The sequence below is a fragment of the Phyllostomus discolor genome, chromosome 13 (genome assembly GCF_004126475.2).
Source record: "Phyllostomus discolor isolate MPI-MPIP mPhyDis1 chromosome 13, mPhyDis1.pri.v3, whole genome shotgun sequence".
In the NCBI taxonomy this organism is placed as follows: domain Eukaryota; kingdom Metazoa; phylum Chordata; class Mammalia; order Chiroptera; family Phyllostomidae; genus Phyllostomus; species Phyllostomus discolor.
In genome coordinates this window covers 38324210-38349443 of record NC_040915.2, presented here as the reverse complement: position 1 = coordinate 38349443, position 25234 = coordinate 38324210, and the positions used below count along the sequence as shown (strand labels likewise).

At 60.8% G+C, this 25234-nt stretch overlaps 1 protein-coding gene across 2 annotated transcripts; it reads left to right on the top strand.

Moving 5' to 3' along the window:
- Positions 1–268: 268 nt before the first annotated feature.
- Positions 269–24748, top strand: DAGLB (diacylglycerol lipase beta). Of its 2 annotated transcripts, XM_036014725.1 has the most exons (16): positions 269–459; positions 2088–2239; positions 9500–9671; positions 10603–10864; positions 12007–12129; positions 13112–13239; positions 14198–14324; positions 15803–15886; positions 17324–17401; positions 19678–19758; positions 19847–19974; positions 20825–20893; positions 20977–21049; positions 22123–22346; positions 22469–22716; positions 23992–24748. In XM_036014725.1, exons 1-15 carry the CDS (start codon positions 365–367, stop codon positions 22674–22676), a joined length of 2004 nt encoding a protein of 667 aa, XP_035870618.1. In that variant the 5' UTR covers positions 269–364; the 3' UTR covers positions 22677–22716; positions 23992–24748. The 2 variants fall into 2 exon arrangements, with proteins under 2 accessions (XP_035870618.1, XP_028384405.1); XM_028528604.2 differs by lacking the exon at positions 23992–24748 and having other exon boundaries at positions 22469–22756.
- Positions 24749–25234: the final 486 nt, after the last annotated feature.

Here is a 25234-nt window from a genome sequence, read left to right as displayed (position 1 = left end):
TAACAGCCGGGTGGCTGTCGGCTGAGCACTCCCTCCGGGGTTCCACATGAGTCTTCACCTAGAAAATGGAAACACGAGCAGGACGGACTTCACGCCCGAGCACACCTGCGAGGCAGGCGGCCCGCGCCCGCCGGGACCGCGCACCTGCACGGGCGCAGCGTCCCCGCCGCGCGCTCCGAGCTCGGCCCCCGCCTCGGCCTCGGCGTGCGCATGCGCATGCGCCGGGCTCCCCGGCCGCACGCGCCTGCGCGGAGGCGCCGTCAGTTTGGCTGGGCGGCCGGGAGGGTGCCGGACACTCGGTGGCGGAGACGCGCGCGCGGCCGGCCGTCCCGAGGCTGCGCGGCGCAGCGGCGGGGCCGTCGCCATGCCGGGAATGGTGCTCTTCGGCCGGCGCTGGGCCATCGCCAGCGACGACTTGGTCTTCCCGGGGTTGTTCGAGCTGTTCCTGCGTGTGCTGTGGTGAGCACTCCGTGCCTGCGGGCGTCCCGGGCCGAGGAGGGAGCGGGCGGGGCGCGGTGGGGTGGCGGCGAGCAGTCGGACAGCAGTGGCGGTTGTCAGGCGACTGCAGGGTCCGGAGTTTGCCTTGCATTCTCTTACCTAGTTCCCGCCACCGCCCGAGGAGGTGGGTGCTGTGACTCTCCCATTTTGCAGACGGCAAAACTGAGGCCCAGAGCAGGTGGGCCCGCGGCTGGGAAGCGCGCGCGCTGCGGGGCAGGAGCTGCCCTCCCCCGGCCCCTGCGTGCGGGCCGAGGCTTGGCTCTGGGAGCCCCCCCACCCCGGGACTTCCTTGCTTCCCGAAATCCAAAGCCTGGGGATCTGCTTCCTCCAGCCAGAAGCGGCCACCTGCATCCTTCCTGCACCCCGCGCTGGGGCGCGCAGCGTCTGGTACCTGCCAAGGGAAAGAGGGAAAATAGCGCCCTTCACTGCCGCTCTGGAGCCGGGCGTGGCTGAATTCCACGAGCGGCAGACAAGCGTGGCATATACGCTCTTGTTTTTCAAAGCGTGAAATTGTAGGGATCGGGGCCCCGAGGTCTGTTCTCAGAGTCTGCACAAGGAGCAACACCATTGTTATAGCGGACTTTTGACGGGAAAGAGAAAAACGCGAATCATTAGGAGCTGCTGCTCAGTGGTTTCAGAGTTTTTGGAGTTAAGTCTTCCCAGACCATTTCCCCTTATTTCTAGAGACAGGGTCATACTGTCGCAGAGCTGACAAGAGCATACAAAATGGCCCAGTCCTTTTCCACTTGGACTAGAATCCCTGGCCTGCGCTTGAATCCTTAAAACCGGGTTCTCGCCAGGCGGGCAGACCCCTCTGCTGAAACACTCCAGTGACAGGTCCATCGCTTTGGCGTTATCGGGTGCTGCCTTTCGTTTTTACAAACTGAATTACAAACCATATTTGTGAGTGGACCGTGCTTGCCCTTCCAAGTTCATCAGTGTGTGGAATAGAACATCGTTGCATAACTTGCTTCTCATACCTTTTTTGTATTACACATAGTAGATTAAAATGTGTGTGTGTGTGTGTTTAAGATTTTATTTATTATTGTTAGAGAGGGGAAGGTAGGGAGAAAGAGGGAAAGGAACATCAATGTGTGGTTGTCCGTCTCGACTTACTGGGGACCTGGCCCACAACCCAGGCACGTACCCTGACTGGGAATCAAACCCGTGACCCTTTGGTTCACAGGCTGGCACTCAGTCCACTGAGCCACACCAGCCAGGGCCCAGTGTGTGTTTATCATTTCTTGTGAATCCACAGAAGTAAAACTTCTCTTGGTAATAGTTTAGCAAGCATGCAGTTTGTTGGTTCACCAGTTGTGTATTTCTGAGTCACCAGGGAGGCTGTTTACAGCAGCCTAAATTGTGCTTGCTTTCTTACGGCTGTGAATGCCTTTCCTGTATTGTAGCAGGCACAGAATAAGAGCAATCACATGAGCACAGGAAGTGTAAAACTCATTGACTGATGAAAGTGATATTTCAGAGCAAACCTCACCTCATCTTGGAAAGTATTGACTCCTTTTCTTGCTTTCCGTCATGTTTTGCAAAGCAGCTCTTTGGGTTGCACCTCTGACCCCCCCATTTGCCGACAGGTGGATTGGCATCCTGACCTTGTATGTCAGGCACAAGGGGAGGCTGGACTGTGCCGGCGGCGTCCTGCTCAGCAGCTACCTGATCGTCCTCATCATCCTCCTGGCGGTTATCATTTGCACCGTGTCGGCCATCGTGGGTGTCAGCATGAGAGGTAAAGGGGCAGCCCTTTCTGCTTGACACCTCCTGTGTGTGACAGCTTTATCGGCACGCAATTCGCACACCGTCCGACTCACCCATTTCAAGTGTGCAGGGTAGTAGGTTCCGGTGTATTCCCAGAGTCGTGCAACCATCACCTCCGTCCATTTGTTAGAACGTTTGTATCACCCAAGAAGAAACCCCGCACCCAGGAGCAGGCCCTCCCCACTTCTCCCCAGCCCCAGGCTACCCTTGGCAACACCCTTTCCCCACAGCTTTGCCTGTTCCGGACCTCATGTAGGTAGAGTCACCCCGTATGTGGCCTTTTGGCCTGGCTTCTTACCTAGGCACACTGTTTTCAGGGTTCACCCAGGTGGTAGCGTGTGTCAGTACTTTATTCCTTTTATGGCTGAGTAATATTCTATTGTGTGCGTCTATCCCATTTTACTGATTCATTCCCCAGTTGGTGGGCATTTGGGTGGTTCCCATTTTCTGGCTGTTACAAATGAGGCTGCTGTGAGCATTTACCTCTGTGTGTTTGTATGGACACATGCTTTCGATTCTCTTGGATGTGCCCCTGGGGGGGTGGGGGGGATTGCTACAGTGACTCTGTTTAACCTTCCGAGGAACTGCCAGACCGTCTGCCAAGCAGCTGCGCCGTTTTGCTTTCCCACCAGTAGCTTATCAGGGTTCCCGTTTCGGCACATCGTTTCGGCACATCTTCGCCAGCACTTGTTATCTGGCTTCTTCACAGCCGTCGGCCTGGAGGCGAAAGGTGCGCTCGCGGTTGACTGGATTTGATTTCCCGGATGACTGAAGATGCTGAGCGTCTTTTCGTGTTCTGATTGGCCACTTGTTGCCACTCTCGGAGAAGTGTCTACTTAGGCCCTTTGCCCAGTTTCAAAGTGGGTTATTTGCCCTTTCACTAATGAGTTGCAAGAGTTACATCTATTCTTTGTGTGTGTGTGTGTAAACCTTTTTTTTTTTTATTTGAGACAAAGGGTATCTTCATTTGCATTGGAGATGGTTGCATCTCATATGGTATAAATATGATGTTATTGTCACTGTTCAGAAGTTTATTAAATATGTGTAAAAGGGTGTAAATAACCAAAACAATGGACAGTGCTTTTTTTTTAAGATTTTTATTTATTTATTTTTAGAGAGGGAAGGGAGGGAGGGAGAGAGAGAGAGAGAGAGAGAGAGAGAGAGAAACATCAATGTGGGGTTGCTGAGGGTCATGGCCTGCAACCCAGGCATGTACCCTAGCTGGGAATCGAACCTGTGATATTTTGGTTCCCAGCCTGCGCTCAATCCACTGAGCTACGCCAGCCAGGACAGTGCTTATTTTTAAACTGCTGTTTCTCAGCCCACACCTACCTTTGTGTACTCTGCTCTGTGCTGTTAGGGTAAGACTCTGCACGCTGTAGTTCTCAGCCTCCACTGCTAACTAGCTTCCTCGTTGGTTCTCCAGCAGGAGGAACTGGTGGGGCGATGAGAAGGGAGAGAAGAGAAGTTTCAAATAGCAGTTGTTGACACTGATTTTCTCTTGACCTCACTCATTTCTGTCTCAGGGTTGAACTTCACATTGGCTGTTCCCCTTGTTTGTGTTGTTATTCTTTTTAGTCCTCAGATGGTTTCTGTCTTCTTTATGTTCAGATCTCAGGCTCAGCACTGTCTCCTCAGGAAACCTTTCCCTGACCCCTTAATCTCCAGTATTAATACTATACTTTATTTTAATCCCCTGTCTAGAAATTGTCATTATTTGATAAAAATTGTACTTACATATAAATTTATTTAGTTTTTTTAAATTTTATTTTAATTGTTGTTGCAGTACAATTTTCTATCTTTTACTCCCATCCCAACCCACCCCCCAGCCCTCCCCTCCTCCCTCCCATTTCCACCCCCACCCCTAGTTTTTGTCCTTGTGTCCTTTATACTCCTTCCTGTAAACCCTTCCCCTCTTCCCCTGAAATGCCCCTGAAATTCCCTCTCCTCTCCCCTCTGAACTCTGTCAGCCTGTTCTCTATTTCCGTGTCTTTGGTTATATTTTGCTTGTTTCTTTGTTAGAGTCACATCTATTCTTAGTGATACTTCCTCCTGCGTGCTGCCGTTTTCTGCTGACAGCCACCGTAGCTGAGAGTGCGGGAACCCTTCCCCGTCGAGCGCTCTGGGTCACAGGGCGAGCTGGGCACTCTGGTGACTCATAAAGAGACAGATCAGTAGGTAAAGCTCCTCAGCCGAAGGCAGGGCATGCCCCGTCCAGCGCACCCAGTGTTTTATCGCGGCTGGAGTGGGCCATCGGAGCCGCGCTTCCAGACCGAGAGGGTGACGAGCCCGCAGGGCGTGGCTGACACGGCGGGCGTCAGAGCGGGATCTTGGCTCTTTGGAGCGACAGACTGAAACTCAAAGAACACTCATTCTCAGGGAGAGAGACAGAGAAAGACGTTAGTGGCGAAGTGTTGCATGAGAGAAAGACTTAGGGTTTGGATGACCAGGGGGCGTGGCGTGTGTCCGCTTCCTGGGGCCAGCGTAGAAACGAGCTCTGCGTGGTTTAGGGGCACCCCTGAAAACAGCGATGCCCGGGGTCTGGCTCAGAGAAGGTGCCCGTCCTGTGGCCGTGTCGGCCCCCGAGGCAGGCTTGTCCCTGGTGCGGGATGCAGACGGAAAGGAACTGGGGATGTGCAAGGGGGCGTTCGTGGCCTTATGAAGTTGTTTATAAGTCCGAGTTCCTGAAAGATGAAGTATTGGAATTGGTCTCATCTCAGATACGGCATTACCTCACTGATTTGTCCTTTCTGTTCGGGTCACATTCCGGTTAACACACCGTGTTTACAACTCTCATAGTGGGTTTAGAGTTGAAGCAGTAAGTGTCAAGTGTCCTCCCCTGGAGTGCCTTCCTCCAGATACGTCTGGGGCTGCCGGGGCACGCTCGCACACCTGTGCCGGCCGCTGGATCCGCCCGGCCCTGCCTGCACTGGCGCGGGCTGTGCCGGCACACGGAGGGGCTGCCTACCCAGCAGCCTCCTCCAGGCATCGCCCAGGTTAATTTGGGACATCTCCCCCCGTCCTTCCACATACCAGGGCCCTGTGTTAGTGAAGCTGGCCCTCTGCCTAGCTCAGGAACGGACATGTGACCCCCACCCCTATTGGGGCTGGAGAAACTCAGGGAGTTTCCTGGGAAGTTCTGGAGAAGTCCTCCCTTGTTCCCCCAGGACCGTCGTCCTCATCAGGATGACTCTGTGCTTGGACGGGCTCCTGCACCCCACTGCGTCCTAGCCGCGGCCACGAGCCCCCACCCACAGGAGGGCAGAGCGGCGAGAACCTCCAGGGGCCCCCGGGGGTGGGGGGGAGGGGTCCTGTCAGGGCGCTAAGTCGGGCAGGGCTTCCTGGGGAACAGGCAGGCTTGAGTTGGGTTTCCTGTTGTGACCTGTGGCAAGCGTCATCTCAGCTGAGCCGAAAACAGTGTTTTATAAAAACACGTGAATGCAATTGCCAAGTTGTTACACACGATTACCATCATATGCCTTGGTAAAAATATGTAAATTTTGGTGAAACATACCCTAAAGAAAGTTTTTTTTTAAGATTTTATTTTATTTATTTTTAGAGAGGGAAGTGAGGGAGAAAGAGAGAGAGAGAGAGACATCAATGTGCGGTTGCTGGGGGTCATGGCCTGCAACCCAGGCATGTGCCCTGACTGGGAATCGAACCTGTGACACTTTGGTTCGCAGCCTGTGCTCAATCCACTGAGCTACGCCAGCCAGGGCAAGAAAGTTTTTAAAAAAAGACAAATAGGGAAAAAAAATATTGTGACATGTGAGACTTAGAGCCAAACTCCTTAAACTCCTTAATTATATTTTGTGACAGATAAGAAGAAGCCCCGACCGGCGTGCTCAGTTGGCGGGGTGCCATCCCGCCAAGCGAAAGGTCGCTGGGCAGGGCGCGCGCCGGGGTCGAGGGTTCTGCCCCTGGTTGGGGCGCACACCGCAGGCAGGCAGCCGATCGATGTCTCCCTCCCTCTCTCCCTCGCTTGGCTCCTCTCTAGAAATAAATAAATAAAATCTTCAAGTAATAAAACGGGCCAGGAAAAGACCAATGGCGGAAACGTGGGCAAAGCTCACAAACAGTGAAACATCAATAACTGCTCCATTGCTCAGCCTCGGTCCCGGGGAGAGAAGTCGGCCCCGGTGTCGGCGTTGGGCTGAGCCGCGGGGCTGCGCAGGGGAGCAAGCAGCTCATCTGGCCGGCGGGCACCCGACCTGGTCGGGTCTCTTGGAAACCCGGATGGGCTGCGTGTGTGCATCGGTCCGTTTTTTCCCATCCGTGTGAATGCGTGCGAAGCGCTCGCAGGGAGCTCATAGGTGCTGCTCACAGGCGCGAGAGACCGGAGCCAGTTCCACGGGCCCCTGGTTGAGCGGCGTGCCGCGACTCCTGTGTCCGAGGGTCTGCCGGCGCCTGTGAGAGGCCGTGGGAAATGCCTGAGCAGGTGAGGGAGGGCTCCCCCCGCACTGAGGCGCTGGCCTTCATCTGAGTGTGCTGCTTTGTTCTCCGGGGCGTGCACCCACGGCACCTGTTCTGTGGGTGCGCATTCCCTGGGAGGCCTCCACGTGACGAGCTCACCTTCCGCAAGGAAGGTGCTTGAGCTGTTGGAACGTTTCACCCTTTACGTGCACGACCTGCACAGAATCAGTGAATTTTTTTTTTTTACCAATTGTGTATTTTAGGTGTATTTTTAAGTAACTGTTAACACATTTATTCTTGATACCTGGGTGAACTCCGTTGCCCCCTCTGCTTTGTCAGTTACCTCAGTAGTGCATGGGTCTTTTGAGTGGAAAGACCAGGTTTGTTAAGCTTTCGGATGACTTCTTTCTCCAAGAAACACGAGTGGTGGAGCACAGGCGGGACACATGGTATTCAGTCCCTTAAAAAAATGTTTTACTTTTCAGAGAGAGGGGAAGGGAGAAAGTGAAGGAGAGATACATCCATCGGTTGCTTCTCGCACCCCCACCCCCCACACTGGGGTCCTGGCCCACAACCCAGGCCTGTGCCCTGACTGGGAACCAAACTGGTGACCCTTTGGTTCACAGACGGGCACTCAGCGCACTGAGCCACACCAGCCAGGGCTGGAATTCAGTCATTGTCATGCAAAAGCCTGAAGCTCATGTACTTGCGTGCCCTCTCTTTGTTGGTCTGCTGTGTAGCTGGGTTGGGAAGAATCTTGGTGTCGGTGTGGTGGTGTCTAGTTTTGAGTTGGGAACCTCCCTGATGAAATCCTCCTGTTCGCACCCTGTGGGAGGTGTCATTAGGGGGGTCCACCCTCCTGACGACACCACATTGGGAGGGAACACCCTTGACACACGAGGCCTGCCATTCACTGGGTCTGGGTTTGGTTATCGGACATCTTGCATCTGCACTTTTATCTCAAAAACTCATCTCTCCTCCCAGGCTGGAGAAGACTGCCAGGGTGGCTCCAGGTGCTGAATGCAAAGATTCTGTGACACAGACCTTCCTTTGGTGCTTACTTAAATGGCTGTGCCTAGTGAAGGACAAGGGGGTTACTGCGTCAGGACTGCTGGGGACAGAGCTCGGGGACACAGCTGTCTTGGTGAACTCGGGGTGCTGGCCCCACCCCACCCACTGCCGCAGCCAGGGCCATACCCACAATGCTTTCCCCGGGGAAGAAAAGATATACCTAAGTCAGACAAAGATGTTTTGCTGGGCAGGCACACTGTAGAAAGACGTCTTCAGTATGTTCTTTCTCTTCTGGAACCTTCACCAGAACTCCGTTTCCTGCTTCCTCATCCCTCTTATTTTTTTTTTTCAATCCTGCAGCATCAGCATGCCGGAGTTTCGGGTCGGGCCGGGGGTGCCGGGCGTGAGGGGTCCGCCCTCCTGCGGAGCCCAGCCCTCCAGGAAGCCGTGGGTGTGTGCGGAGAGCGATTCCTGTTTCTCTCGGCCACTGGCGGCTGTTACACAATCACAGCCCCAGATATAGAACTGATTTTTCACGCCCGCCCGCCCGCCCCTCGGAGAGATGCCGGTTCAGTTGCTTCACCAGCTCTTGTCTTCCTGCCAGAAAGGAGGCCCGGCGGTGTCTGATATGTTAACGTGGGATTCTGAGTAATCCATCCTAATGGCAGATCATGTGGGGACCCTAGAAGCAACTCCCTTACTGAATCATTCTTCAGAGCTCAGATTTACTCTCTTTGCTTTGATCCTGTGGCATTTTTGCGTCGGTTACATTAGCACGTACCAGAACTTCTCCCCAAAGGGAGAGAGTGGATGCCTCCCATCAAGAATGAAAGCACGCGGAAGGCCTCCGTTGGTGCTTTGGTTTGTTTTGCAAAAAGAGTAAGAATGTTGCATCTAAAATGTCAGGCTTCTCCACGTGGTCTTGAACATCAGACCCGTTCACGTCCCCCAAGAGTGGGTACCGTGGGGTGCTGGGGCAGCGGAGAGCCGGGGCCACAGACCGGGGTTATGTTTGAGAGAGTGGTTGTTAAGGTCTTGGAGCCTCGGGCTCCTGGTTTGCACCCCAGGGTGGTGACTGTCTCGCAGGAGCATGAGGGCTGAGGAGGGGTGGGTGCCAAGTGTCCAGTGCCTGGCGTGGCAGGGGCTCCAGTGCAGGGCAGAGCTCACACTCTCGTCTGTTAGACCTCCACCTCTGTTTGCTGGGGGCGGTTCTGTTTTACACTGGTTGTCCCAGCATAATTATTTGTGTACCTTTATTTTAAATTTTATGTATTCATTTGCAGGGAGAGGGGAAGGGAGGGAGACAGACAGGGAGAAAAACACTGATGTGCAAGAGAAACGTCCATCCGTTGCCTCTCCCACGCCCCCAACTGGGGACCTGGCCCGCAACCCAGGCATGTGCCCTGACAGGGAATCGAACCGGCGACCTTTCGTTTCGCAGGCCATTGCTCAATCCACTGACTCACACCAGCCAGAGCTGTCCTCACATAATTGTTAATGGCACCTTTCCAGTTTGGACAATGGCCACATGGTCAGCCTAGTTAGAACCCCGGAGTGTTTTTAAACCTTAATAAGTCTAAGAAGTGAATCCGAGGCTTTTTGTCACGTTTCCCACCCGTCACTTTGTCGCTCGCTCTCCATCTCAGGCACTGGTTACCAGTCTCCAGTGGAAGAGGCCGGGGGGAGGCCAGGGGGGCGGGGCGTGCAGGCAGGACCACAGCGGCCCTACCAGCTGCACTCCCGTAGGAAGGAAACGCTTCATCCCCGAGGAAGCCAGTGACCGGCTGGAGTATTGGCTGTGTTTCAGGGACCATCTGCAACCCCGGACCACGCAAGTCCATGTCCAAGCTGCTGTACGTGCGCCTGGCACTCTTCCTGCCCGAGATGGCCTGGGCCTCGGTGGGCGCCGCCTGGGTAGCGGGCGGCCTGCAGTGCGACAGGACCGTCGTCAACGGCATCATCGCCACTGTCGTCGTCAGGTGAGGCCTCCCCGTCCTCCCTTTCGGGCTCTTGTCGCAGACGCGCCTGCGAGGGAGGTGAGCAGGCCTCTCCCGGTAACGACAGGCGGCCCCGTGCCGTGCAGGCTCCTGACGGAGTCAGAAGGTGCGCCTTTGTGAGGAAACCGTGAGAGGTTAGAGGCAGCCGTTGACACAGGAGCGATAGCTCGTCTCCCATCTTGCCTCTGTCGACAGAGTTTTCTTTCTGGCCGGTTCTCATTTTCCTGTGTTCCCTCCCTTTGCACACAAGAAGCAAGAAAACCTGACGCCCCAAACAAAGGCAAAAAAGTAAACGTAGGATGAGAAGAGACACAGGGTCAGGCCTGGCAACGGAGAATCATGCACTGGGAAAGATTTTTTGCATTTTCCAGGCTAAACAGTTTTGCAAGATCTAGTTGCATCCCTTGTGTTAGAAATAAGGGATTGGACCCTCTTGCTTTCGGTGCCCTTCCCGGGTCTCGCCACCAGGGGCAGCAGAGTGCCTTCGCTGAGGCTCGTCTTCTGGTGGCAGCCCGGTCACCAGCCCACGGAGCCTCGACTGACCGTGGAGGACAAGCCTGCAAACATCCCGTCCTCCGGGTAGAAGGCCTGTCAGAGCCCTCACGCTGGGGGGAGAGCTCTCTCGGTTCCACCGAGAAGAAGCGCTGGGGAGGAAGGGCCTGGCCGTGGTCCGGGGGCCACCACTCTGCCCCTGTTTCCTTCTGTGGCCTGCACGGTCAGGGCTCTGGTCTCTGGGGGGCCTCATGAGGAACTTTCCAGAAACAAGCTGCAGGCCTCCGCCAGGTTCTGGGAGAGCTGCGTCTCCCTCCCTCGGTCGCCGGAGCCACAGCCGTGCAGACACGAGCGCTGCAGCAGCCGTGGGCCCAGCCTCTGACACCGGCCGCGGTCACCGCCTGTTCTCTCTGTTTTGCAGCTGGATTATCATCATCTCCACCGCGGTGACCATCTTCATCGTCTTCGACCCCCTGGGGGGGAAGGTGGCTCCGCACCCCGCCGCGGGCCCCAGCCTCCCGGGCAGCAGTCCCGAGTCGGGCCAGTTGCTCACCGGCCTCAGGACGGCCGCCACCAGCGTGTGGGAAAGGCGGGTCAAGTTTATGTGCTGCTGCGTCGGGAGGGACGACCACACCCGCGTCGCGTTTTCCAGCACGGCGGAGCTGCTGTCCACCTGCTTCTCGGTGAGCCGCGGGCGGGGCCTGGTCGCAGCCTTTCTCCCGTTGGAGCAAATGCCTCCCGTGTCAGGATGAGCACTCGGCGCCCTGAGCGAGTCCCTCTTTGCCAGGAAGCAGCCCGTGGGAGCTTGTGATCTGGGGGGCTGAGGGGCCGTTGTTTATCGCCGCGCGGAAGGCCGTGGCCACTGCAGAGCGCTGCCTTCGGCAACTCGGCAACACCAGTTTTCCCGTCGCGTGTACAGCGTGCCTTCCCGCACGGTGGGCTCCGACGGGCTGCTGTTGAAGTCACTGCTGAGACCCGGCTGGGGGCAGGGGCGTTCTCCCGACCTCCCACGCGCCTGTGCTGCTTCTCCCGGCTCCGCGTGGTCCCACTGCCGCAGCCTCCGTGCGCAGGTCGGAGGAGTGTGTCCCCCTATGCCACTGTAAAGGGGTGCTCCGACCTAGTCTTGAGCCAGGTGGAAGCTGGAAGAAGAGACCCTGGCTCTTCCTGGAGGGGGGTGTCACCGGCATCGCACGCAGAGAGCTCAGGGCGCCGTGGCGGCCCCGCCTCCTCCCTCTGCACCACACGTGCCCATGGCGGTGCGGCCCCTGCCGGCTCGCTCGCCCTCCCGTGAGGGAGGGGAAGGTCAGGCTGCAGGGACCTGGCTGCTCTCCCAGGTCAGGACTCTCTCCCGTGCGCGCTGTGCCCGCTGAGGCCAGCCTCCTAGGTCTCTACCGTGCACCTTCCAGCACAACCTTCAGGGCACCTTGACCATCGAGAGTATAAACTGGGGCCAAAGTCGGCCGTCGCTACAAAAGTGGCAGATTTACCCACTTACTCCCCGGCCCTATAAAGGATGGGATGTGCATTAAAAACAGCGAAGCCATGGAAGGGAAGTTCGAAAATAGAGACCCACAGAACTTTTCTGTTCTCCAGTGGATTTGTCTGAAGGTAGGGTAATAAAACACATTCAGCTCACCTGTAGGAGGAGCCCCGAAAGGAAAGTACTTTTTTAAACACCTTTTTACAGATTACACTACATCTGTGCGTGTTTGTGCGTGCACATGTGTGTGCGCGCACACGTGTGAATTGTATAAAACTGGTTTTGAGGGTCTCCCGGGCAGCTCCCGCTGAGTCATGTGACAGGCTGCTATGGTCTCGCACCCAGGACACGGACCTGGTGCCCAGTGACATCGCGGCCGGCCTCAGCCTCCTCCGCCAACAGCAGGACAGTGTCCAGGACAGCCAGGAGCCCAAGGAGGTGATCAGCCACTCCCCAGACTCCTCCCCGGTAAGCCCACCTTTCTGTTGGGTTGCACAGTCTTGACGTTTACACCCATTTGTGAATCTTTCTGAAAGAAAACACACCCCCCTGGCTGGTGTGGCTCAGTGGATGGAGCGCCAGCCTGTGAACCAAAGGGTCGCCAGTTCGATTCCCAGTCAGGGCATATGCCTGGGTTGCAGGCCAGGTCCCCCACAAGGGACGCGTGAGAGGCAACTGCACATTGATATTTCTCTCCCTCTCTTTCTCCCTCCCTTCCCCTCGTCTAAAATCAGTAAATGAAGTCTTTAAGAAAACAAATTTAAAGAACTAGCCAGCAGCTATCTCAGGAGCGGGCCTGGAATCAGAATAGTGGCTTGTGCCAGCTGTGGTTTGTCACCTGTCAGGTGGGGCAGCCCCTCATCACCTGGGGTCAGGTAGAGGCGTGCAGTCCTGGCCCCTTCGCCAGCCACTGTAGTTCTAAAGCGCCCTCTCCTGGGAGACGGGCCGTGAGCCCAGCGGGGGGGGCCTGCTTCTGTCTGGGGGATTGTCTGCTCTCCTCTCCAGGCCTTGGGTAGGGGGAGCAGGTCCGCTCTGCATGACCAGAGCTCCCCGGCCACAGATCCTGGTGCTTCTGGAAGAGAAGGTGCCTCGCAGCCGCATGTCTTCGTCTGCACCTGGCTCGGGCACCGGGCTCCCAGCCGGCCTGTGGCCGTGGCCTGAGACTCTGCTGGCTTGCTCCCGTGTTGGGCAGGAAGCCGCCCGCTCACCCCACCGGGAGCCCGGGGGACGCTAGGGGTTTCCGCAGTTGACCCCACTGTCCACGCTGCCCGCTGCAGAGCGAGCAGCCTTGCCGTCCGAGCGCAAGGACGTGGACCAGCTCTGAGTGGTCTGTCCGGTGGGCAGAGAAAGGGGAGATCAGGGACCCGAGTTCAGGACCTTGGACCTCAGCGCGAGTTGATCCCCTCCAGAAGGTTCCCCTGGACAAAGAGCTGGTCGTCCTCTCCTGCAGGAAGGCGATCTGAACGCAGAGTTAGAGAACTGCCACCACTACATGCAGTTCGCGGCGGCCGCCTACGGGTGGCCCCTCTACATCTACCGGAACCCATTCACGGGGCTCTGCAAGATCGGCGGCGACTGGTAGGCTCGGGGGGGGGGCGGGGGGGCGGTGGCTGCGGGCTCTGGGGGCCTCGCGGGGTGGGCAGCGGCGGAAGGGTGGAAGGAGGCCCCCACGTCCCTCCCAGATGTCGCGTGCTGTGCTGCCCACACCTTATTTTCTAAAAGCAGTCACAGTTCCCTTTGAAAAGAAAGTCTATTTTGCAGTGTTTCAGAAACTGCAAGGCCGCACTAAGCACTCCCACGTCTCCTTTATCTGGAGGCACCAGCCGGGACCCGCTCTTGTCACGGGGGCTGCGTCACCCTCTGCGGCCCTCCCCTGAGCGCCGGGGCGTAGCTGCAGGCACTGCGTCCCTGTGTGTCAGTGACTGCGTCCTGGTTTTCGTGAGAACACGGGCGTTCTTTCACGTGACTCCAGGGCGGCTGTAAAGTTCAGGAAACTTAACCTTGAACCTTAGCTCCTTCACGACCTGTATTCCAGCCTTTCCTGCCGTCCCGGCTCTATTTTCACAGCGGTTTTCCCTCTGATCCAGGACGACGCATTTTAGTTACGTTTCTCCTCCGACTCGGAGCAGCCTCTCGGCCGCGTGTCACCTTCCCTGACGCGGACGCCGTGAGGGGGATGGCCCAGCTGGGCCGTGACCGGCCCTCCCTGTGCGTGGCCGCGTGCACGCCGCACACCCCAGTGGGGACGCTCCGTGAGGAACCTGGTCCCTCTCGGCTCGTCACCGTGGGGACGCAGGGTGGCGGTTTGGCCCGTTACAGGCGATCCCAGGTCCCCTCTGTCCTTGCTGACGTCATTCAGTTTTTGAAAACGTGCAGCATCCCCACGATGCCAGCAGCCAGCACCCCAGGGGGAAGTGAAGCACGCGGTCTCTGAAGGGCCAGACCGGGGCCTGCTTGCTCCCCACCCCCCCACCCCGCCCCGCCCCGCCCGCCCTCAGCGCTGTGGGTGCTGAGCGCCGGCCGCCCCTGTGCTCAGCTGCAGGAGCAGGACCCCGGAACACGACGTGGTGGGAGGCGAGCAGCTGCACTGCCACTTCGGCTCCATCCTGCACACCACGGGGCTGCAGCACCGCGACTTCATCCACGTCAGCTTCCACGACAAGGTGCGGCCTCCCTGGGGGCCTGGCGTCCCTTCGGTCCCGACGGAAGTTATCAGTCACCCCCCCGCCCCAGAGAGATGGTGCATGGCCACACACAGCACACACTCTCCCCCCGAGTTCTGCGTGTCATCTCAGGGGCCTTCCAGCGCCCCGGAAGCCCACACGGGTCTGACCCGCGACGGAGCAGGAAGCGCTCCCCGAGGGCCGCGCCGCGCCTGCGCACGGGTCTGTCTGTCGCTGCAGAGCAGGCGGCCCCGGGTGGGCGGGCCCCGCGGAGGTGCTCAGGGTGGGTCAGCCCTGGTTTCGGGGTCCGAGCTGCACCCACAGAGGCGTGGGGCGGTGGGCCTCACACTCTGCAGGGCCCGGGAGCACCGGGAAGTTGGAGACCCTCCCGTGCTGCGGTTAAGGAGCAGGGGCCTCTCAGTTCTTGCACGCACTGCCTCGTGGGGTCTCCTGGGAGCTGCCAAGCCCCCACAAGCCGAGTCCGCACCTGGGCCCACTGTGTCAGAGCCTCTGGTGGCGGCCCCAGCTCAGAGCCCCCAGGGGGTTCCGGTGTGCAGAGATTGGGGGCCCCTGCCGAGCATCCTGCCCAGCGGCCCCCAGCGGCCCAGGTCACAGGCCGCCCCCAGGGAGCCCGAGTGGCCGGGGCAGACCGGGCACGACCTCGCTCCGATGAGCTCCGTGCGGCTCCGTGGGCACGCACCGCGGGGAGAGCGGCCGTGTCTGGGAGAAGACCGTCGCTCGGCTCTCGGAGGGCTGGTGGCTGTTCTGGGCGCTCCTGTGGGGCCCAGTGCCGTCATGGGGCTGCTCTCCGGGGAAGGCTGGGGTCGGGGGTGGGGTTGGCGTCTTCCCTTCCTGCCTGCTGCCAACACGGGGTGTCCACCGTGAGCCGGGGGCCGTCGCCACAATGCTGCTGTCGCTGACCCCTGGCTGCCACGGCCGGGCGCCGTGTGCGCACCCCAGCCCGCAGCGCTCGGGGCCACCGTGCCCCCTGGAAGACGGAGGAGCGAGCTGGAGGCGCCCTCGGTGTCCTAGCCCGGAGCCCAGCTTCACCTGTGCTTGGTGCTGGACGGAAGTGACGCCCGCCTGGCCCAGACCTCGCTCACCTGCTCGCGCTTCCCGGGGCAGGGGCTCCGGTCCCGCCCACCGAGCTGGCCCCGCCCCGCCCGCCCGTGGGTGACAGGGTGGTGGTAACCTGAGGACAGTCGGGGAAGGGCGCCTGTTGGCCCTGGCCCGGTCGGACGGCTGTCGTTGGTCTGCACAGCACCGGACTCAGCCTCTGACCCTGCAGGGGCCGCACCGGAGGCCCAGGGGCGGGAGGGCAGGGAGGCGGGCGGGGAAACGGGGCTTTGCCACGGGAACGAAGGTGCGGTTCGTGGACGCCTTCGACGCACAGAGAGCCGGAGCGGCTGTCCTCCCCGTGGCCGGGGAGCGTGCTCCTTCAGCCTCACGCCGCTCCCCGCCCCCCCCCCCCCCCCCAGGTCTATGAGCTCCCCTTCATAGTGGCCCTGGATCACAGGACGGAGTGCGTGGTGGTCGCACTGAGAGGGACCATGTCCCTGCAGGTGAGCGGCCGGCCGTCAGGCCTGGGAACGGGGGGGGGGGGGGCGCACGCCTGCGTGGGGGGCGCACACGCCTGGAGGTCAGTCTCAGCCGGACTCGGGACAGGCCCTCCCGGTGCCCGGGTCGGGAAATAGGGAAGTGGATCCTGGGTTGTGAAACGCTTCCTTTGAAAAACGGGTGAAATCATTTCCTTTTAACTGAGAAATGCCAGGAACGTGGACACCAGTGGGTGGGGTGGGGTGGGGTGGGGTGGACTCCCCGCCGGAGGAGCGCCTGCAGGGTGCCCACGTGACTCCCGGGCGCGCCTGGCCAGGCCCCCAGCCCGGGGGACCCTCCCCTCCCCTCAGATCTTCTACCTCCAGCGCCAGGGAGGGACAGGGAGTCAAGCAGCGTGTCCGAGTCGCATCATGCTGTCGTCCCCTCCCCTCTCCCCCTCCGCCCCCACCCATGTGGCGTCCTCCTGCTGCCCACGGAGACCTGAGGACGGGGCCTCGGTCCCCTTCCCCACTCACTCCCAGGCCGTCGGGTGTGCGCCCTGCCAGGGCCCGGCCTCTGGCCATCTCCTCGCCACCCCCAGCGCCGGGGCCCCGTCCCGGCCCCACTCCTGTCTTTCCTGGGCCAGGGAAACCTTTTCTACCCTGGTCCCCGTCTCCCGTCCCCCGCTGCCCCAGTCCGCCCCGAGTCCTGTCCACGGGACTCCTGGGAACATGGGTCAGACCTGGCCACCCCTCAGAAACCTGCAGTGATTTCCTGCCGCTTTGAGCACAGAGTTCACGATTCTGGCCCCAGCTTGCTTGGCGCTTTACTGTCTGTGCCCTGGGCACTGGGGGCTCAGCCTGGGGTGGGTGCTTCCCCGGCTCCTAGGGACACGCCTGCCTCCCACAGGCCGCCTCTCTGCCGTGGCCCCTGGGTGCATCCACTGCTGGGCTCCTGTGGGCCCGGCCCACTCCCCGTCCCCCCACCCCCCGGGGAGATGCCCCTGTCTTGTGTCCTGCAGCTCCCTCAGGTGACGGTGCCTGTTTTCTGTTTCCTAAAAGCAGTATTTTGGGTGGGTTCTTGGCTCAGGTGCCACTTCTTCCAGGAAGCCTCCCCTGCCTGCTCCGTCTGCTCCCTTACTTCCCAGTGAGCTGTGGACTGAGCCCCAGCGCAGGGCTCACGGGTGCTGGGTGGTACTTGGATGTGTGCAGTGAGGGAGGGGGTGTGCGTGTCTGGGACAGGTCCCAGGTCCCAGGTCCGCCGCTCTGTCGTTCGTGCCTGGCCCAGAGCCGGTCCTGCCGCAGGGCTCACTGGAGCTCCTGGCCTCTGGGTTTCTCTCCTGAGTCCCAGCTTCACGGGTTCAGGCCCTGACGGTCTGACCCAGGAGAGCGCTGGCCCGGCTGTCCCCCGGAGGGACCCCCCTCACCCCCGCTGACGCCCCTTCTCCCGATGCCCTTTCGCAGGATGTCCTCACAGACCTGTCGGCCGAGAGCGAGACCCTGGACCTGGGGTATGACGCGCAAGACTGTCTGGCTCACAAGGTAGCCACCCTGGGGTCTGGGGCGTTGCTGGGTGACCGGGGTCAGAGCTGTCCCGGCCCTGAATGTCCTGTTCACTCCAGCCACACGACAGACAGCTGCCCCACGCCCAGCGCCACGCCCCGTGAGCGCTGGTGTCCCCACAGCGCCGGTCCCCACCCCCACCCCCATCCCGGCCTCTGCACAGAAGCGGGCTCTGGAGAGGGGCAGAAGCCACGCAGCTCTGGACATAAGTACCAGAGTCGGCGTGGGGACCCCGGTTGAACACGCTGCTCATTTGTGGTTCAAGGAGCGCGTTCCGACGGCAGGAGAAGTGACCTTCGTCAGTGCGGCACACGCCGGCCCGCCTTCCAGAAGCCAGGCGCCCGGCGCTGTCCTGGGGGCCGCTCCCCCGCTTTCTCCACGCCGCCACCCACCCGTGCTCAGGGTTGACTCGCTGGTGCTGTGCTGTGGGTGGGGAGGTGAGCGCCCCCTGCAGGACAGGGACGCTGCCTGCCCAGAGCGTTGGGAGTGAGTTTTCAACGTACATAGCATAATACGGGGTCCGGCAGAAGTAACGCCCCCGTTCCATTACAAAATCGTCAGCACGTCATTCTGTCACATAGCAGCACCGTACTCATTCAAGCGCACCGTGTGACACTCTAGGTGAAATGTTCAAGTTAAAACTGTAAGTTATTACACCCACGTGATCACTCTACCGGCCACACTCATGCCGGCGCTGCTTCTGCCGGGCGCCGTACCCTTCATTGTAGCCGCTCCCGAGCGTGCGGCTCCGCAGCGTGAATGCAGTCAGAGCGCTGTGTGTCCGCCAGCACCGCCCGCGCCCGGGCCTCCCCATCCCACTCGTGACGGCTGACGGCCCGTCTCTGCCCCGGGACGCACCCCTCTCCGGCCCCCGTGGCTTTGGTGGCTCTGGGGCCCCCATGCAGGAGGGTCACACGGTCTGTGCCCCCCTTTTGTTTCTGCTTTGCTGCACTCGGCACCGCGGCCCCGCTGCACTGCCCGCTCAGCGGGAGGCGGGCGTGCGGGCCGTGCCTGCACCTTGACTGTTGTGACTCGCGTTGCTATGCACATGTGTGTGCAGGGATGTGTTCAGGTCCCTGCCTCCGTGTCTTCCGGGCGTGAGCCCAGCGGCGGGGTTGCAGGGTGTGCCTGGTTTTAACTTTCTGAGGAACCTGCACCGTTTTCCAGCAGCTGCCCCGTCCCGTCCCACCGGCCAGTGTCCAGGTTCCCTTTCTCCACGGCCGACTTCCCGTTCTCCCTGCGGGGGCCGTCCTCCGCGGGGGTGGGGGGCGGCCTCTCCCTGTGGTCTCCCGGTCCGGTCCTCACTTCCCTTTCTCTCTGCGGGGGCTGCCCTCTGCGGGGGTGGGGGCAGCCTCTCCCTGTGGTTCCCGGGAAGGGTGGGGTCCGGGGCAGAGGACGGCGGGGGCGGGGGCTTGTGCTGGTTTCCGGGCACAAGACGTGTGACCTCTGCAGTAACCACTTCTGTAAGGCAAATGCTGGACTTTTATTCAGGTGTGGGTCCCAGTCAGCGTGCAGCTGCTGGTCGCGAGCCGCAGCGTCCTGCCTGGACCACGTCCAGCAGGAGGCAGAGTGGGGCTTCGGAGAGGCCGGCCAGCCCGCCGTGTTGCCCAGAACTCCTCCTCCCCGTCCGTCTCAGAGCGGCCCCCGCCCCGCCGCCCGGGACGCGTGCTGGAGTGCGTGGGAGAGCCCCGTCTCTCCCGGCGGGCGGCGGGAGGGCTCGACTCTCCGGAAGCCGAGAGAGAGCTGTGTCTATGCGGAAGCTTCACACCGTAGTTTTTGGGATTAAGGCAGAGCCTGACCTCCCTAAACTCACTCTGAAGCTCTGAGTGTTGCCTTGGCAGAGGCAGCGGATGCTCGGTCAGCGCCTCTGATTCAGGTCATCGTTTCAGTGTGACTCTGAAACCTCAGTTATTTACGACCTCAGTCTGACCAACCACGGGGACTTGGCTGGGCTGACCCACGGTGCGCCCCAATGCCGAGAGTGTGCAGTCGCGGGGACGCCATGGCAGCGCCCACCGACGAGGACGGGGGTCCTGGTGGCTCCCACTGGGTCTCGAGAATGTGTACCGGGCACCTGCCGGTGCTCCAGGTGCCAGGCATGTCGCCGTGAGCGGTGGGCGTGGTCCTGCCCGAGACGCTTCTCTCCTAACGGGGGACAGAGTCCCACATCAGTGTGCACGGCGTGTCACCCGTCGGGCGGGGACCCGCCTTGTCCGACAGTCACACGTCACCTCCTCCCTTGTCTGTCTTTCCAGGGCATCTGCCAGGCTGCCAGGTACGTGTACCGTCGCCTCGTCAGTGACGGGATTTTGAGCCAAGCCTTCAGCGTTGCTCCCGTGAGACTGCCACTTTTCTTCACCTTCCGTTTTCTCTGCCCTCCGCCGCCTGGCTTTCTCACCTCCCTTCCTTCCGTCTGCTCCCCAGGAGTACCGGCTGGTCGTCGTGGGGCACAGCCTGGGGGCGGGCGCCGCAGCCCTGCTGGCCTTCATGCTCCGAAGCTCCTACCCGCACGTCAGGTGCTACGCCTTCTCCCCGCCCCGGGGGCTGCTCAGGTACCGTGCTCACGTACCGTGCGTGGGGCAGGCGCTGCGGAGGGGTCGCGGCTAGGGCTGGTCCTCTGTAGGTGACTTGACTTGGCATCCCCAGAAGTTCGTTGTTCAAGTCCTGTTTAGTTGGAGACAGACTGACAGCCTTTCACAGGTCTGTCTGACCGTGGCTTCACCTTCCTGAACGAGGTGATGCTCAGTGACAGGCAACATTGTGTCCACTTCGAGTGTACAATGTAGCGATCTGTACCCGTCGCAAAATGAGTCTAGTTACTAGTCTAGTTACTAGTTACCCCCTGTCCCCACACATTGTCTCTTATGATGAGGACTTGGATGACTCTTAGCACAACCGTCAACGGTGCAAACAGCGTTACGTACAGTCGGTGTGTTCACTCCGTCACCAGGTGTTTCTGCCCCCCCCCCAGCCCCACCCCCACTCCCGGGCAGCCACCAGCCTGGTCTCTGGCAGCCTGTTTAGATGCCACGTGCATCTGTCTGACTCCCCTCACTCGACACAATGCCCTCGAGGCCCTCCTGCATTGTTCCACATGCCAAGGTTTCCGTTTTGTGCACAACACTTTTCTAAGGGTTCATCCGAGCCAAACTGACCCCATGTGCCGGGGAGCAAGGTCTCAAATGCTGCCGAGAATTCGTTCTTTCTTACGGCCGAACAGTGTTCCATCGTGTGTGTCTGTCCACACACACACACACACACACACACATTGTCCACTCATTCTGCCACGGACGCTCGGGTGGCCTCCGTGTCTCGGCCGCCGCACCGGACACGGGCGTGCACGCTGTCTTCTCCAGTTGGGGCAGAGGAGTGAAACTTGACTGATTTCCCTTTGAATTTCAGCAAATCTCTTCATGAGTACTCCAAGGACTTCACGGTGTCCCTGGTCCTGGGCAAGGACGTGATTCCCAGGTCGGTGTGCCGGGCGCTCGTCGGGGGAGGGGGGCTGCCGCGGAGGCCGAATGCCGGGCCTCACTCTGACCTCTGGCCAACAGGCTGAGCGTGGCCAACCTGGAGGACCTGAAGAGGAGGATCTTGCGCGTGATCGCGAACTGCAACAGGCCCAAGGTAACTGGTGCCCGGGAGACGGGCTGTGGGGCGCGGCCTCCCCACCGGGAGGGTTGCTTGTGGGTTCACGGCCTCCGAGCCCGGGGCGGGCGACGCTCTGCCGTGCAGGCGTCTGCACCCACGGGTGACGTCTGGGAGAGCCCAGGGCCGGGGCGAGCCCAGGAATACTGCGGTTCGCGCCTCCCTCCGCAGACCCTCCCTGCTCCCGCTCAGGGGCTGTGCCCGTCACACGTCACAGCCCCGTCTCCTGACCGGCGGCGTTCTGCTGGCCGCGGTCCCGGAGCTGAGAAAATAAGACCTAACGGGATGCTTGTCCTGGGAACTATCACGCAGCCATGAACAATGGTGACAGAAGTGGTTCTGGGAGAGGTGGTCTGCGGCCGGGAGGCGGCAACAGGGAGATACGAGCTTTGCCCAAAATAAATACCAAAACGTGACTTAGTGTAGATCTCTGACATCTTTAGATTTTGCTGCTAATCAGAAAAATATTAAAATTTAAAATAAACTTTCTAAACCCTGGCTGGCGTAGCTCAGTGGATTGAGCTTGGGCTGCGAACCAAAGTGTCGCAGGTTCGATTCCCAGTGAGGGCACATGCCTGGGTTGCAGGCCATGACCCCCAGCAACCGCACATCAATGTTTCTCTCTCTCTCTCTCTCTTTCTCCTTCCCTTCCCTCTCTAAAAGTAAATAAATAAAATCTTAAAAAAAAAGACTCCCAAACCAAATAAATAAGTAAATAAAATAAACCTTCTACTTATCAGCTACCACCCCAGATTTTAAAATATTAGCAACTGATGTCTCGAAGGGAAGAGTAAAACTGTTTTTGCAGAGTCACCTGCACAGAATTAAGGGTAATTTCCCCTCAAAACGTACACGACTCAGCTTTTAAATATCGCGTCTAGTGCGATGGCTCCTGTGCCCGGGAGACACCCGAGTGTCTGCCCGCTGAGCCCACACCCCTGAGACCCGTGACTTCGGAGCAGGGACACCGCCCGCCCGCCCCCCGCCCGGGCCCCTTGGAGGAGCCTCTGAGTGACGCGGCGGCCGCCGCCCTCTCGCCCTCTCGCCCTCAGTACGAGATCCTGCTGCGCGGGTGCTGGTACGAGCTGTTCGGGGGGAGCCCGCAGGGCCCGCCCACCGAGCTGGACGCCTGCGGCCGCGCGGACCTGACGCAGCCCCTCCTCGGGGAGCAGAGCCTGCTGACGCGCGGCTCGCCGCTGCCGTCGCCCACCAAGTACCCGCCCCTCCACCTTCCGGGCCGGATCATCCACCTGGAGGAGGAAGGCGCTTCGGGGAGGTGAGCCCCGGGCCGCGGGGCCCTCGCGCGGCGCGGCTCACGCACCGCAGCGCGGGAAACACGTGTGTGCACGTGAGCCCGGAGGCACGCCCGGCTGACGAACGGGCGGTTCCCCGCCCCAGGTGCTCCTGCTACACCGCGCAGTACACCGCCAGGTGGGCGCACGAGTCGGAGTTCAGCAAGATCCTCATTGGCCCCAAGATGCTCACCGATCACATGCCCGACATCCTGATGCGAGCCCTGGACCGCGTGGTGTCCGACCCGGCTGTCTGCGACGCCTGTCCCGCCCCGGGCGGCTTCGGCGCGGACGACACGCGCGCACCGTTGTGACCCCACGCCGCCGAGCGAGGCCCCCGCCACCAGGGCAGCGGTAGGGACCGGACAGGCACTGAGCGCCGCGGCCGCCTGGACAGCGGGCTGCTCTGGGGAAGGGCCGTGGTCCCGGCGTCTGAGCGCCAGGCGTCGGGAGGGCCCCGGGGTGGGGGGCTCCTGAGACTGAGCGTGGCCCCTCCCCCCGCTGGCCTGCGGGGTCCCTGGCGTCTGAGAGCTGCCGGTGGGGGGGGGGGGGAGACTGCAGCAGCGGCGGGGTGAGGGCCGCCTTTCACGGGCGGGGTCTCCATCCTGCCCCGGGTCAGCCGAGGCCGCGCCCAGCGTGCAGGGGTGCGGCCCACGCAGCGCGCTGGGCTTGCCCGGCTGCACGGACCCCGTGCTCAGCCGTGGGGACGCCGCGGGGTCGGCCCTGAGCTGTGGCTGGGAGCCCAGACGGAACCAGGTTGGGGCGGTGCGTGGGGAAGCTCCCGCTCCCCAGGCTGCAGCCTGGTCCTTGTTTACACGCACGTGACCCACGGTCTCCTCACACCGGCTGCCGGGGCGCTCCTGGGGCGGCCGGGGGTTCAGAGGGCGTGGAGAAATAAAGCAGGTCCCCGTGCGGCTGGTCTGCAGCGCTGCGCTCGCCCACCGGGCGCTCCCGGGAAGGTCTCTCTCCCCGGGTGGTGGCGTCACAGCGGGTTTCTCCGGCCCGCTGCAAACAGACGCAGCCTGAGCCTTCTTGGCCCCAGGGCGACAGAGGGGAGGTGCGCGGACACCTGGTCTCACCCCAGCCTGCAAAGCCGGTGAAGTGACGGCGCAGGGATTTCTCCCAAGAGCGCCGCCCACCAGGAGGGGAAGAGACAGGGCGGTCGGGGGGCTGGCGGTCAGTGGACGCGCTTCACCCCCAGACCCGCACCTGACGTGGGCGGGGAGCAGGCCAGCCCTCGAGGAAGAGGCAGGATTTGCCTGGAAGCGGGAGAAATCGGCTGGTGTTTGCTCTGGGGCGGGAGCAGGGGGGTTGGACGCAGGTGCAGCTGAGGCGAGACAGCGAGGTCCCCCCCTCCCCCCACTTGGCTCCCGGGACCCTCCAGGGAGAGAAACCAGCAGGGACCGCTGCGCCCCGGGCACAGCCAGAGCACCTGGGCTTCAGAAAGCCTGCCCAGGGCCCTTGCAGCGCTTGGCTGGAGATGCCACACGATGTCCGATTTCCGCACGGTTTGTTTCCGAGCCTGATTCCTGTCCATTCGCGGCACGACACTCAGAGGGCTCAGGCTCGCGTTGAACGCCACCGTCCTGCCGGGACTCACCCCTGTGCCCCGTGTTCTCTGCTTTCAAGGTTCCCGGACTGTAAGTGCGAGCCGAGGACTGCCAAGATCTTGAGGGACAAGGGACCAGGAGAAGCAGGTGCAGACGCCTCACCCCGCCCCAGCCCCAGGCGGCGGCGGCGGCAGAAGTGCCGCAACCACAGAACGGACCCCCGAGGCCCAAAGAGGGTCTTCAGGGAATTAAACCAGAACCCCGCACCCCGGAAGTTAAAAGCATGAAAGAGACACCAACAGAAGTGCACGGGAATAATGGGGAGCCACGAGGCTCCAGACCACGAGGGATAAAAATAAGCCCAGGCCCTGGAAGACCCAGGGAAAGTGCCCCCCAAGACCCAGCGTGGTGGGCGTGGCCGAGGAGGCCTGGGGCGCAGCCCCCGAAACCCCGGAGGGAGCTCAGTGCCGGCCAGCCTGGCGTTCCAGACCCAGCGGGGAGCTGGCAGGGTGGGGGAGTGGTTCCCGAAGCCACGAGGTGAGGGCTCAAACACGGCAAGTTCCCACCCTCCGCGGGGGGCTCGAGGGGGGGCTCGCGGAGAACCTGCTTGCTGCAACAAGGAGGCACGTGAAAAACGAGGCGGCAGGTGTAGGCAGCAAACAGCAACAGGTGAGGGTGGTCAGAGGGTGCCGAGACTTCAGGAGAGGGAACCCTGATGAGACATGGAACGCACCTGGGCACCTGCCGGGTTCAGGCAGCAGCAAAGTGAGCCTTAAAGGAACGCGTTATCTCTGGGGAAACCGACAGTTGTGCAGGGACAGGCCAACTCCCGCCACTGCGTGGCGCGGGGGGTTTCATGCAGTGACAGCACGGACACGGAACAGTGAGTGAGTGCCAACCACGGGGACCGCACCGGTGCGGGGGGGGGGGGTGTGCCGCGGGGGCAGCTGGCAGGCAGGAAGAGCCCTGGCTTCTACCGCGGCGGGCACGTCAGCGGCCGGGGTGGGACTGGGAAACCCAACCGCCTGTAAAAGCACATGGTTTCGATTGAGCCCCGGAGAGCAGCTGGCGGTTGACTTGATCCCCAACAGGTTTCATCCGTCCTCGTGTGACAAGGCCCCGTAAAACCCCCAAAGGGGGGGGGGTCCTCAGAGCTTCCGTGCTGAGGAGCACGCAGGGACTGCGGGGAGAGTGGCCCCGGTGGGGCACGGGAACCCCACACCCTCACCCCACCCATCGTCCGGCTGGGCCACGGCCTTTTCTAATAAGCCAGTGATTTATAAGTAAAAAAAAAAACATATGACTTACACATGTGGAAATAA